This window comes from Heterodontus francisci, chromosome 19 (genome assembly GCF_036365525.1).
Source record: "Heterodontus francisci isolate sHetFra1 chromosome 19, sHetFra1.hap1, whole genome shotgun sequence".
NCBI lineage: Eukaryota > Metazoa > Chordata > Chondrichthyes > Heterodontiformes > Heterodontidae > Heterodontus > Heterodontus francisci.
The window spans coordinates 56803483-56818227 of NC_090389.1; the positions used below are offsets into that span (position 1 = coordinate 56803483).

The following is a 14745-nucleotide window of genomic DNA, read 5'->3' on the forward strand; positions in this document are numbered from 1 at the left end:
GGGAGGGTATGACATGAGGGCCATTAATAAGACATGCCTGCAGGACAGTCAGGACTGGGAACTAAATATACCAGGTTATAAGGTCTACAGGAAAGATGCACAAAATGGTAGAGGAGGAGAAGTAGCCTTTGTGATTTAAGGATGAAATTACTTCAATGATGGAGGATATTATATCTCTCTCATATATAGATATGAGAGGCAAGCAGATAGTGGAGATTATATGGCTAGAAGTTTTTTAAATTAAGATTAAGAGCTGTGTACAGGCTCCCAGTAGCAGCTCAAGTGATACAATGTATAAATGAAGAGTTAAACGATCATACAGCAGTTGGTGGTGAATCAAGGGCGCTCGCTGCTAACCTGTAAGAAATCTTCCCACAAAGATCATGCAATCTCTAGCGTGATTTTCTCCTTTTCTGATGGCAGTTTAAATGTGCCACAAATCAAAGGAACGTGTTGGCGTGCAAGAGGAGTGATTTCAGCAAGCGGGTAAGGAGCCAATCACAATGAAGTATTCACACAGAGCAAACCAGGAAGTTCAAAAACATTTACAATCCTTCACGTTCAGTTTAAACTTTCAGGTAGCGAAATAAATAATTGGATTAAGATGAAAGCTAAAATCAAGACAACTTTCTCCAAAAAAAATTTTTTTTTAATGTGGATTTTTCATCATTATGCAAAAATTTGACATCACAAAAATAAAGTTATTCTTTCAGGATCAATTATATTGTTTAGCAGTAATTCTGCAGTTAGTACACCATTTAAAAAAAAAAGTTTCTACAAGGTGAACAGAGTAAGGGTGCAAGTTCTTGTTTGCAATCGTGGAGGGGGCAGAATTTGTGGGGGTTAGTGGGTACCTCCACAACTCACTGTCTAGAGAAGCGCAGCATCGCTGAAAGCAACTGACGGATGCACTGATCATTTTGCTGCCATTACTGCTACAAAATCTGGGCTGTGGCATAATTACTAGTGTTAACAGTAGGGGAAGAAGTTAGCACGCTGGATCTCCCAAGGATATTGAATCAGGGACTCGCCAAAATTAATCAGAATCTCAGAATTGCCCATTGTATCTGCACTGGCTCTCTTAATGAGCATTTCACATAGTGTCACTCCCCTGCCTTCTCCCTGTAACCCTGCACATTCTTCCTTTTCATATAACTGTCTAATTCTCTTTTGACTGCCTCGATTAAACCTGCCTCCACCACACGCGGGCAGTGCACTCCAGACCTTAACCACGCGCTGCATGAAAAGGATTTTCCTCATGAAGCTAAGTCAGTTTAATTTCATGACTTAAGCATTCCAGTAGTTTTTAAAGCAGAGTTGTGGCTTAGAAGGGGGGAAAAGTGACTATTATTTGCTAGCTCAGTCTAGTTGATATTTAAATTTTGCTTCCAGTATACATAATGTCACTTCATTTAGAATTTAGAATGTAAGCAAAATACCTGTAATGAAAAAAATAATGGCACTAAAGAGTGACAACTCCCCAGGACCAGATGGTTTCCATCCCAGGGGTATTAAAGGCTGTAGGTGAGAACAGTGCAGATTCCCTAACTATAATTTTCCAAAGACCTCTCAATTTGGGAACCATACGTTTACATTGGAAAGTTGCACATGTTACTCTGCTATTTAAGAAAAGTAAAAACCAGGGAATTATAGACTAGTTAGCCAAACGTCTGTTGCAGAGAAATTACCAGTCTATAATTAAGGATAGGGCACAACACCTTGAATTTTCAGCTGATCTGAGAGCCAGCATGGATTTGTAAAGGGTTTCTCATGCCCGACAAACCTGATTTAAATCTTTTTTTTTGAAGAGGTGATTAAAGTATTGGACAGGAGAATGTCCATGGATGTTGTTTATATGGACTTCAGAAGGCATTTGATAAAGTCCCTCATATGTGACTGTTAGCTAAAATTGAAGTTCATGGAATTAAGGGCAAATTATTGACCTAGTTAGGAGATTAGCTGAGTGGCAGGTGACAGAGTAGGGATAATGGGCAGGTACTCTAATTTGCCGAATGTGACTAGTGTTGTCCCACAAAGATCTGTGTTGGGGCTTCGACTATTCACCATATTTATTAATGACTTGGATATTAAATGTGGAATTTTCAACATTATGAAAAATGTGACATTCCACAAAAATAAAACTATTCTTACAGGAATTCTCAGTAATTCTGAAGTTAGTACACCATTTTAAAAACCCAGTTATACCTCATTCACCTGTACATCTCCCAGTCAGTGCTTGACACTCTCCTACAGCTTCCTGTCATGAATGAGTTAGGTGAAGAATCCTCATCACTGGAGCTCAAGAAGGCCACAATCCACCTACCGGACAGAAGGGCACCCGGCAAGGATGGAATCCCAGCTGAAATACTCGAGCACTAAAAGTCCCATCTGTTGCCATTGATGCTAAAGTCAAGTGAGGAGGGGTCAAAGGGCTTCCCTCTTTTCCCTGTCCTTGTTTGATGGCAACAGGTTTAATTCTTGAAGTAGATGTACTGGCCAACTCAAAGAACAGTATAACACAGGAACAGGCCATTCGGCCCTCCAAGCCTGTGCCGATCTTGATGTCTGCCTAAACTGAAACCTTCTGCACTTCGGGGGACCGTATCCCTCTATTCCCATCCTATTTATGTATTTGTCAAGATGCCTCTGAAACGTCGTTATCGTACCTGCTTCCACCACCTCCCCCGGCAGCAAGTTCCAGGCACTCACCACCCTCTGTGTAAAGAACTTGCCTCGCACATCCCCTCTAAACTTTGCCCCTCTCACCTTAAACCTATGTCCCCTAGTAACTGACTCTTCCACCCTGGGAAAAAGCTTCTGACTATCCACTCTGTCCATGCCGCTCATAACTTTGTAGACCTCTATCATGTCACCCCTCCACCTCCATTGTTCCAGTGAAAACAATCCGAGTTTATCCAACCTCTCCTCATAGCTAATGCCCTCCAGACCAGGCAACATCCTGGTAAACCTCTTCTGTACCCTCTCCAAAGCCTCCACGTCCTTCTGGTAGTGTGGCGACCAGAATTGCACGCAATATTCTAAGTGTGGCCTGACTAAAGTTCTGTACAGCTGCAGCATGACTTGCCAATTTTTATACTCTATGCCCCGACCGATGAAGGCAAGCATGCCATATGCCTTCTTGACTACCTTATCCACCTGCGTTGCCACTTTCAGTGACCTGTGAACCTGTACGCCCAGATCTCTTGGCCTGTCAATACTCCTAAGGGTTCTGCCATTTACTGTATACTTCCCACCTGCATTAGACCTTCCAAAATGCATGACCTCACATTTGTCCGGATTAAACTCCATCTGCCATTTCTCCGCCCAAGTCTCCAACCGATCTATATCCTGCTGTATCCTCTGACAATCCTCATCACTATCCACAACTTCACCAACCTTTGTGTCGTCCGCAAACTTACTAATCAGACCAGCTACATTTTCCTCCAAATCATTTTTATATACTACAAACAGAAAAGGTCCCAGCTCTGATCCCTGCTGAACATCACTAGTCACATCCCTCCATTCAGAAAAGCACCCTTCCACTGCTACCCTCTGTCTTCTATGACAGATCCATCTTGCCAGTTCACCTCTGATCCCATGTGACTTCACCTTTTGTACCAGTCTGCCATGAGGGACCTTTTCAAAGTGTTTACTGAAGTCCATATAGATAACATCCACTGCCCTTCCTTCATCAATCATCTTTGTCACTTCCTCAAAAAACTCAATCAAATTAGTGAGACACGACCTCCCCTTCACAAAACCATGCTGTCTCTCGCTAATAAGTTTGTTTGTTTCCAAATGGGAGTAAATCCTCTCTAATAATTTCCCTACCACTGACATTAAGGCTCACCGGCCTATAATTTCCTGGATTATCTTTGCTACCCTTCTTAAACAAAGGAACAACATTGGCTATTCTCCAGTCCTCTGGGACCTCACCTGTAGGCAATGAGGATGCAAAATTTCGGTCAAGGCCCCAGCAATTCCTTCCCTTGCCTCCCTCAGTATTCTGGGGTATTTCCCATCAGGCCCTGGGGACTTATCTACCTTAATGCTTTGCAAGACACCCAACACCTCCTCCTTTTTGATAATGAGATGACTGAGACTATCTGCACTCCCTTCCCTAGGCTCATCATCCACCAAGTCCTTCTTTTTGGTGAATACTGATGCAAAGTACTCATTTAGTACCTCGCCCATTTCCTCTGGCTCCACACATAGATTCCCTTCTCTGTCCTTGAGCGGGCCAACCCTTTCCTTAGTTACCCTCTTGCTCTTTACATACGTATAAAAAGCCTTGGGATTTTCCTTAATCCTGCTTGCCAATGACTTTTCATGACCCCTTTTAGCCCTCCTGACTCCTTGCTTAAGTTCCTTCCTACTGTCTTTATATTCCTCAAGGGATTTGTCTGTTCCTAGCCTTCCAGCCCTTACGAATGCTTTCTTTTTCCTTTTGACTAGGCTCACAATATCCCGTGTTATCCAAGGTTCCCAAAACTTGCCAAACTTATCCTCCTTCCTCACAGGAACATGCTGGTCCTGGATTCCAATCAAATGACGTTTGAAAGACTCCCACATGTCAGATGTTGATTTACCCTCAAACAGCCGCCCCCAATCTAAATTCTTCAGTTCCTGCCTAATGTTATAATTATCCTTCCCCCAATTTAGCACCTTCACCCGAGGACTACTCTTATCCTTATCCACAAGTACCTTAAAACTTATGGAATTATGGTCACTGTTCCTGAAATGCTCCCCTACTGAAACTTCGACCACCTGGCCGGGCTCATTCCCCAATACCAGGTCCAGTATGGCCCCATCCCTAGTTGGACTATCTACATATTGTTTCAAGAAGCCCTCCTGGATGCTCCTCACAAATTCAGTAGGTGTTTGATTTTTGTTAGGATCATAGCAAGTAAGTAATCAGACAGGTTTTCTTGAGTTAACAAAGAGAGGGGTTAACGTTATTGTACCTAAAGCAAAATAATAATGCATCAACTTACACACTCGAGCTTTGCACAAACGCAGAGTTGGGAAAGGTAGATTGGTTGAGTTAGTCCATAGAAATAAGATGTACAGTCTGTGGAGTTTGGTGATTTGGCTGGCTTCTAGCTGAATTCGGTGGTCCTGAGGCTTAATTCGTAGAAGTAGATAACTAGATTGGTGAGTTTCTTGGAGATAGCGATGTGGATGATTTCCCACAACGCAATTTCAGATTATAGTCAGAGTATGCAAAGGTGGTCATTCATCATGCAGGATTTGAAAGCTTTCAAGCTGGAATGGGGAGAGAGAGGGACCCCCACTTAGGGTCTGCACATGTCAGAGTCCAGTTGCTTCTCTGCTGCAGAGAAAACACCAGCGGAAAACCACACATGGGGAGGGGCTTGTCACATGACAATCACTCAGTCATTCAAACATCGCAGTTAGCAGTATTTCTCTGCCTGCTGAGAGAACAGGTAGCTCCTTTAAACATTCTGGGTCTTGCTTCTTGCTGGGGTATTAGCAAACATTTCGTCTTTTCACAAGCATTGCTGTGCAGGATACAGTGTAGCCAATAAACTAGGTGGTCGTCTTAAGCTGAAAGGATGACTTTGCTGGCAGCTTGTCTCTTTAATGTCTTTTTAAAAAAAAAAACAAATTCAAATCTCCGGTCGGTGGACCGAAGAAAATTATCATTCAGCAAAACACATTGGCGTCACACATACCTATATGGCCGCCTTCTCTGCTGGAAAGTAGGCCCTGTTCCACCGGAGACGCAAGACCCTAAAATCTTTGCACTATACAGTAAGAAAGGCAACAGAGGTGACTGCAACAAGTACAGGGGAATCTCATTCCTTTCTGTCAAGGGGAAGGCCTTTGCTAGGGTCATACACAAAAGACTCCATTTACTTGCAGACAGAGTGTACCCGGAAGCACAGTGCGATTTCCATGCCAGCAGATCTCCTATGGACATGATCTCCATACGCCAGCTACAAGAGAAGTGTAGGGAACAGAGTTATACCCCTTTACCTTACTTTCGCAGATCTCACTGAGGCATTCGACGCTGTTTGCAGAGCAGAGTTCAAAGACTGGCTGTCTACCAAAGCTCCTCAGCCTCATGCGCTCCTACAGCATGCGATAGTTTGATAGCTTCACCTCCGACAGTTTGAGTGAAGAATGGAATGAAACCGGGTTGTGTCCGAGCCGTGGTTGTTCTCCACGCTTCGGACTTCCGTTTTCTTGCAGATATTGAAGTCTCCTTGCACATTGGCCAGATGGCAAGCTCTGCAATCTATCTAAGCTGGAAAGCGAAGACAAAAAACACATCACGCCCTGATCAAAGAGCTCCCCTATGCTGATGCTGCGCTAGTTGCTCGCATGGAAACTCAGCTACAAAGACTCATGGACTCTCTCTCCCATGCCTGTAACTTGTTCTCCTTGACTATAAACATCAAGAAAACTGTGGTCATGGGACAAGGTGTTGCATCTCCTGCCCTGATCTCACTAAATAACACTCCACTGGAAGTGGTTAGCAAATTCTGCTACCTTGGGTCTACAGTGACGGAATCTGCTCCTTGATGCAGAGCTTGATATACGTATAGGGAAAGCAACTACCACCTTTGTCCGACTTCAAAATACACCTATGGGATAACACCAAGCTGATGCTTTATAAGGTCTGTGCTCTCCACCTTGCTGTATGGCTGTGGAACATAGGCAACTTACACCAAGAAAAGAAGCTCAATTTTCATCTTCGCTGTCTGCTTTATGGGTATATCCTGGCAGGACAAAATCTCAAAGGCAAAGCTCTCAATTGTGTTGGCACTAATCAAACACAGGTGGCTTCGGTGGATCAGCCACGTCCTCGGGGTGGAAGACCGTTGCATACCTAAGGACCTTCTGCATGGTGAGGTAGCCGGGGCACACGACCTGTGGGGCGCCCAAAGCTCCGCTTCAAGGATGCTTGCAAGCGTGACGGGAAGACCCTAAATGTCGACTATTGCACCGGAGAGTCACTAGCTGCGAAAGAAGGAAATGGCAACACCTCCTGTGGACTGGCGTGCACTAATGCAACTTGTGACCACAGCAGCTTCACGTGTGACACTTGTGGTAGAACCTACCTCTTAAGGATTGCCCATCACAGCCATCAGCACAGGTGCACCAAGAAGACACCCCACCTAAATGGATTGATTGCTGCGTGTCCATCATCTTTCATAGATGGAAAGATGCCAACCAATGGGATAGAAAACCGCGCATTCAGGTTTTCCAATGCCAAAGATGGGCGGTGTTGGAAGCATAAAATTCCAAAGATATATTAATAGATCAAGTGTGCAAAAGTGACCAATGAATTTCAATGTAGGCAAATGTGAGATCATCCACTTTGGACCTAAAAGGATATAACAGCATACTTTTTAAATGGTGAAAAGCTTTAAATGGTGAGGGGTCTAAAGAGACTTGGGGTCCAGGTACATGGATCATTAAAATATCATGAATAGGTGCAGAAAATAATCAAAAAGGCTAAATGAATGCTTGCCGTTTATAACTAAAGGACTAGAATACAAAATAGTAGAAGTTATGCTACAGCTAGGCAAAGCCCTAGTTAGATCACACCAGGAGTACTGTGTTCAGTTCTGGGCACCACAACTTAGGAAGGCTATACTGGCCTTGGGGAGTTGCAGAGATTTGCCAGAATGATGATAATTAGAGATGAGATTACACAAATGTATCTTATATTCCCTGGAATTTAAAAGGTTAAGAGGGCAGTTGATCAAGGCCTTTAATCTGGTAAGGGGGATGGATAGAGAGAAACTACCTTTGGTTGGGGTGTTTAGGACCAGGGGGTATTGTATAAAAATTAGACTGCCCTTTCAGGGCTGAAATTGAGGGACCAGTAAAAGTTTGGAACTCTTGTTTCACAAGCTGCAATTGTTGCAAGATCAATTGTTAATTTTAAAGCTGAGGTTGATAGATTTTGGTTAACCAAAGATAATAAGGGATATGGGATAAAGGCAGGTATATGGTGTTAGGCTGCAGATCAGCTGTGATCTCATTGGCAGCGGAACATTCTTGAGGGGCTAAATGGCCCACTGCTGTTCCTATGTACCAGCATCTGCAAAAGCTTTAAAAACTAGACAAAATACAATAACAAATCCAAATGGTGCTTGTGATGGTTAAATAAATGCTTTTCAGCAAAGTATGACATTTTGTCTGTCATTTAGGGGGCTAAAGTTAGATCTGATTTTCAGACTGTAATATAGGGCAAGATAGTCATGTTTGACCAGCCAGCACTGCAGCAGTTCACAGCATCGGCTCCATTCCCTTTGCCCAGACATTTCATACCCAAAGATGTTTCAAGTAAATTTTCAGGATTTAAGGATGCCCCAAAATAGATGATATTGCCTTGTAGACAAAATTTCTGTTTGAAACTGAATGCTGCCTCAGCCTGTAAACCTGATGGTCTCCTTTACCTTACTGCATTTCTGTATGCATTTTTTCTTTCTGCAGTTGACTCCAATGGAGCAATTTTGGTTTCCTTGTTTCATTCCTGCAGCGCATCCAGTGACTGGTCTTTCAGTTTCACCTCAGACCAAAATAGATTGATTGGAGGTCCCTGCGCTTTGTGTGCTTTTGGTGATCACATGTGGTCCTACCTACTTGCAATGTCATGACATTTATGAGTATGATAACCATTATTGCCCCCAGAATCAGCTAGGGAAGCTTTATTTCTACATTATGTGGAAGATGCATATAGTGAGAACCCTACAAAGTAGGTACTGTATATATTTTATTATTTATATGTTCAAAAATGAATCTATGGCTTTTCAATAACTTTTTTTTCTCCCTGCTAGATTCCCATTATTTGTGAGAAAGGGTTGTCTGTGGGACACTCCAAAGTAACAATTCTCGGAAATCCTACAATGGGTAAAAAAAACTTTCTTCACTGAAGCAGTAATTGGTATTTTTAAAGATGCATAATGTTGTATAATTATCTTGCTTAAGTTCTTGCTGACATTAAGTAATTTTTCTCCATTAACCTAATGGAAGCCATTAAAGCAATGACTGAGGATGTAATCATTTTCTCCCCCTCTTGCCCCGGCCAGGCATTTATCTTTCAAAGTACTGTGATGTACTTCAACCCAATCCTTTAGATAGTGGAAGGAAGGCAGAGATGATAATTTTCAAAATCATAAAGGTAATGTCTCCTTTTTTTTCTTTTCCTTTCTCTTCCCCACCCTGTCCCAACCTCAACTTCATTGCTATGTGATAAAATGTACTTTTTCTATCTGTTTAAATGTTAGTTTTCAGAAGACAGAGGAGTAAAAATTTGTGTTAAAATACAGAATTTTGTAATGGAATGATCCTTGTAATTTCTGATATGGCAAATGGTGAATCTTCAGTGGCTATCTGACAAGGCTAGCTGCTGGTCCAAGTTCACATAAAAAGGGCAGGTTGTTCTTCTGTGATCAATTAGAGCAAAATTGCCAGAGGGCTACGACCTGGTCCCTGTCAAATTGCTCATTTGAAAATTGTGCACCATTTGATGCCTCTAACACAAATATTTAACTTTGGCTTGTTTAATGTTAACTTTTCAGGGAAGGGTAAAAGCTGTTTTTGATAACACCACCAAGAATTTGACACCTCCAACACCAAAGCACGATTGCCATGTTTTTAGAAATCTTAATCGGGTCATTTCACTGTTTACTTACAGAGCATTTGACCTTACACAGGTACTTTTTGAAAACTTTATTTATCTTAAAGACTATGTATTGTAATTTCCATTCCTTGAAATAATAAATACTTGACTTAATTTGTTAGTACTTTTTGATAGGTGCGAATTCCATTTACAGTTGATGCAGATGTGATGTAAACTAACATGACACCAAAGCAAAATACTGCGGATACGGAAAACCTGAAATAAAAACACAAATTCCTGAAAATACTCGGGTTTGATAGTATCTGTGGAGAGAGAAACAGAGTTAATGTTTCAAGTCTGTGACCCAAAGTATTTCCAGCATTTCTTGTCTTTATGACAGGCATATGAACAGTTTTTGCTTCATTAACTTATCAGCATTGTCCCTTTTTAATTTTTCAGTTTTATCTTTATGAATTTGGAAATGAAGGCATAAGACAGTATCCAAGACATGTTTGCCCCTATGCTGTGGTATCCTTTGTTTACAAGGAAAATAAAATTCCCAAAGTACCCAAACCAGTTGTGCTCAGGTAAGCAAGGTGTGCTTTTGCTTGTGTTTTACACTGTCTGAAAATGGACTTCCTAGAGAGTAGTGCACCGTATCAGCCCATGCAATTAAGTATTTTCTAACATTAACTTTATTTCTGCAGCAATATCTCCATGAAGTGCAATTTGTACACTCGTCCTAAAGTTCATTTGTGGATATGGGGGCATACATGTCAATTTAACTGATTTTTATGACTTTTATTTTTAATCTGGATTTTAAAGCAAGGGTAGTTGCTTTTGTTAAGAATCAGATTCTTTGTAGTAATAAAGTGAGTACTGAATGTTATGTTGTAAATTGGACCCTACCATTCAGTGCACAATTGAGAATGTTTCTAATGTGTAATGAGCATAAATGTGCTTAGTTTTGTGTCAATAAGTTGCTGGCGAGTACGCATGGAAGCAGCTAGGTGATGTGTTGCAGTTCAACCTACTGTAGCTATAGAAACTTCTTCCAGAAAGTGTTTTTTTTTTTATTCATTCATGGGATGTGGGCATCGCTGGCCAGGCCAGCGTTTATTGCCCATCCCTAATTGCCCTTGAGAAGGTGGTGGTGAGCTGCCTTCTTGAACCGCTGCAGTCCATGTGGGGTAGGTACACCCACAGTGCTGTTAGGAAGGGAGTTCCAGGATTTTGACCCAGCGACAGTGAAGGAACGGCGATATAATTCCAAGTCAGGATGGTGTGTGACTTGGGGACCTTGCAGTTGGTGGTGTTCCCATGCATTTGCTGCCCTTGTCCTTCTAGTTGGTAGAGGTCATGGGTTTGGAAGGTGCTGTCTAAGGAGCCTTTGTGCATTGCTACAGTGCATCTTGTAGATGGTGCACACTGCTGCCACTGTGTGTCATTGGTGGAGGGAGTGAATGTTTGTAGATGGGGTGCCAATCAAGCGGGCTGCTTTGTCCTGGATGGTGTTGCGCTTCTTGTTGGAGCTGCACCCATCCAGGCAAGTGGAGAGTATTCCATCACACTCCTGACTTGTGCCTTGTAGATGGTGGACAGGCTTTGGGGAGTCAGGAGGTGAGTTACTTGCCGCAGGATTCCTAGCCTCTGACCTGCTCTTGTTGCCACGGTATTTATATGGCTACTCCAGTTCAGTTTCTGGTCAATGGTAGTCCGAGGATGTTGATCGTGGGGGATTCAGCGATTGTAATGCCATTGAATGTCAAGGGGAGATGGTTAGATTCTCTCTTGTTGGAGATGGTCATTGCCTGGCACTTGTGTGGCACGAATGTTACTTGCCACTTATCAGCCCAAGCCTGGATATTGTCCAAGTCTTGCTGCATTTCTACACGGACTGCTTCAGTATCTGAGGAGTCATGAATGATGCTGAACATTGTGCAATCATCAGCGAATATCCCCACTTCTGACCTTCTGATTTAAGGAAGGTCATTGATGAAGCAGCTGAAGATGGTTGGGCCTAGGACACTACCCTGAGGAACTCCTGCAGTGATGTCCTGGAGCTCAGATGATTGACCTCCAACAACCACAACCATCTTCCTTTGCGCTAGGTATGACTCCAGCCAGCGGAGGGTTTTCCCCCTGATTCCTATTGACCTCAGTTTTGCTAGGGCTCCTTGATGCCAAACTCTGTCAAATGCTGCCTTGCTGTCAAGGGCAGTCACTCTCACTTCACCTCTTGAGTTCAGCTCTTTTGTCCATGTTTGAACCAAGGCTGTAATGAGGTCAGGAGCTGAGTGGCCCTGACTGGAACCCAAACTGAGCATCACTGAGCAGGTTATTGCAAAGCAAGTGCCGCTTGATGGCACTGTTGATGACACCTTCCATCACTTTACTGATGATTGAGAGTAGGCTGATGGGGCGGTAATTGGCCAGGTTGGACTTGTCCTGCTTTTTGTGTACAGGACATACCTGGGAAATTTTCCACATTGTCGGGTAGATGCCAATGTTGTAGCTGTACTGGAACAGCTTGACTAGGGGCGTGTCACGTTCTGGAGCACAGGTCTTCAGTACTATTGCCGGAATATTGTCAGGGCCCATAGCCTTTGCAGTATCCAGTGCCTTCGTTCGTTTCTTGATATCATGCGTAGTAAATCGAATTGGCTGAAGTCTGGCATCTGTGATGCTGGGGACTTCAGGAGGAGGCCGAGATGGATCATCAACTCGGCACTTCTAGCTGAAGATTGTTGCAAATGCTTCAGCCTTATCTTTCGCACTGATGTGCTGGGCTCCCCCATCATTGAGGTTGGGGATATTTGTGGAGCCACCTCCTCCAGTTAGTTGTTTAAATATCCACCACCATTCACAGCTGGATGTGGTAAGACTAAGCAGAGCTTAGATCTGAACTGTTGGTTATGGGATCGCTTAGCTCTGTCTATTGCATGCTGCTTACAGTTTTGCACGCAGATAGTCCTGTGTTGCAGCCGCCTGAGTGGTTATAGTTGGGAGAAAGCTCAGGAGTTTATTCATTATGTCCAGTGGGAGGGCGATGCAGGTCTTGTTTGAATGCAAGCTTATCAGTTCTTTTTAAATATTCACCTTTTTGTCAGTAATGCTGCATTTTGTGACACATCATGATGTGCCAATCTGTTATTTCCACTGTATCCTCCCCAATGAGTTTTTTTTTAAATTTAAGTAACTTGATCAGATATATAGTGCTGTACACATAAGTGCATAGCTATTGTGCATAATCCCCAGTATTGACATGGAGTTGTAAATTTTACCCTAGAATTTGTGCAAATATGTTGTTCGTGCAGCGTAATAGTTTTGCAGGTGTAGGGGTAAAAGGTACAGTCTGTCTTTTTTAATTTGGGGAAATGCCTTTTTATCTCCATGGTTTAATTTTATATTTGATTTAATGATCTTTCCCCCATTTCACTTTTCTCCCCCTTTTCTCCCCCCCCCCCCAGGAAACTTCAGGAATACACACAACCTTGTTATTAAGAAAATATGATTTATATACTAGAAAATTGACAGAATTAAAATATTCAGTTTACACATAATTTTAGAGTAGCTAACAAAGAAAAACACCTGACTCCAAAATGCATACTGTCTCTGAACAAAAGTTTATCTTGGACTAACTCCCTTACAGAAGTTCACATACTGTTTGTTTTGCTCAGTCTTGTTGAGGCCGTCTAAATATTTTGATGGACGTGGTTTTCTCTGGTTCTGGAATGGCTGACCTGACTACAAATCTATAAGCTTATATCCAGGTGGAAAGCAGAAAGGTAGCAGAGCAGTGATGAAGCGAACTCTTCCTTTACATGGTTGGATTTTTAGCCCTTTTAATTTTGAACCAAACCTCTGGGTGGTTGCTTGCCAAAAATAAACTTATTCAAGTATAACTCACAGAATGATTAATGCTCCATTTTGTTTTTTTTGTGTTTTTATGTAGCCAAATTAAGTATGCCTTAAGATGACTTGGAATCAAGTCTGGAAATTGCTCTGGTTCTATTACGATTTTTAATGAGGTGTAACTTAACATTTTTGTTTCTGGTTGCATGAAGCAAATTTTATTTGTTTTGGATAAAACTAGTCTTTCATGTATTTTACTACACTGGTTTCTCCAGAAAGTAGTGACATAGGCCTGCAAGATCAAGATTCAGTCCATAGCTTGCGCTGTATTTGTTGGTCGCCTGCAGGGTAACAACATTGTGCCGCTTTTGAGCTCATCACCTCTAGATTGATGAGGCAGAAATCTGGCAAGATTGTTGATTGATATCCTACAGCATTTGCTGCTAGTGTTTGTGGATGCTGGATGAGATGATTAGGCTCAACTGTAACTTCTTCCAACTCCAGCAGTTGAGTAGTCTGCTAACACCTGCTGTCATAAGTAATGGCCACTTGGGTGAGAAATAAAAGGGTGATTTGAGAAACCCAGGACTTTACGCAATAAGGAGTCCATGCCTTTGAAAAGGATGGCAGAAGTTGGATATTTTTCTGAAAGAATAACTGGAGAAAATAGTTGCATGACGTGTAAAACAAGTCACTGTTAAGAGTTTCTTGGTGATATAATCTGCAGAGTTCACAGGACAGGCTGTGATCCTGTTCCAGTTCAGATTATTTGAGAGGCTGGATTACTTATAATGGATAGTAATGTGCTTTTCTTGCTTTTGCAGCAGAGACGGCATCCAATCAGGTATGTTCATTCTCATTTGCATGTTTGATTGGAGAGTATCATAACAATATGTACTTGGTGTGTTTCCATGATGTGACCAAAACCAAGGTAGAATCTCATTTTTGAGTTGGGAGCAGCAATGACCAGATAAATCTAATAAATTGTCAATCAGTTCCTTATGTTCTAAGATCTACTCTTAAAATATCCAATTCAAACATCAAACTTGTATTGTTCTATCTGGCTGAATCTCGGCAGGGCTACTTTGATTTATAATTCAATCCTTCACATACACTGGAATAAGTTCTGTTTATATCTTATACCTTTTAGGGCGGCGCAGTGGTTAACACCGCAGCCTCACAGCTCCAGCGACCCGGGTTCGATTCTGGGTACTGTCTGTGCGGAGTTTGCAAGTTCTCCCTGTGACCGCATGGGTTTCCGCCGGGTGCTCCGGTTTCCTCCCACAGCC

The 14745-nt window shown here is 42.4% G+C and overlaps 1 protein-coding gene across 3 annotated transcripts in view; it reads left to right on the forward strand.

The window, feature by feature from the left end:
* LOC137380087 (protein TASOR-like) overlaps positions 1-14745 on the forward strand; it is a 73555-nt gene that overhangs the window by 24976 nt on the left and 33834 nt on the right. For 2 of the 3 annotated variants that reach the window (XM_068051702.1, XM_068051704.1), the window contains exons 4-8: positions 8817-8889; positions 9069-9160; positions 9561-9695; positions 10061-10188; positions 14281-14300. In XM_068051702.1, coding sequence (XP_067907803.1) covers positions 8817-8889; positions 9069-9160; positions 9561-9695; positions 10061-10188; positions 14281-14300 — 448 coding nt within the window. The remainder of the gene's footprint in view (positions 1-8816; positions 8890-9068; positions 9161-9560; positions 9696-10060; positions 10189-14280; positions 14301-14745) is intronic. The other variant, XM_068051703.1, reaches the window with a different exon arrangement.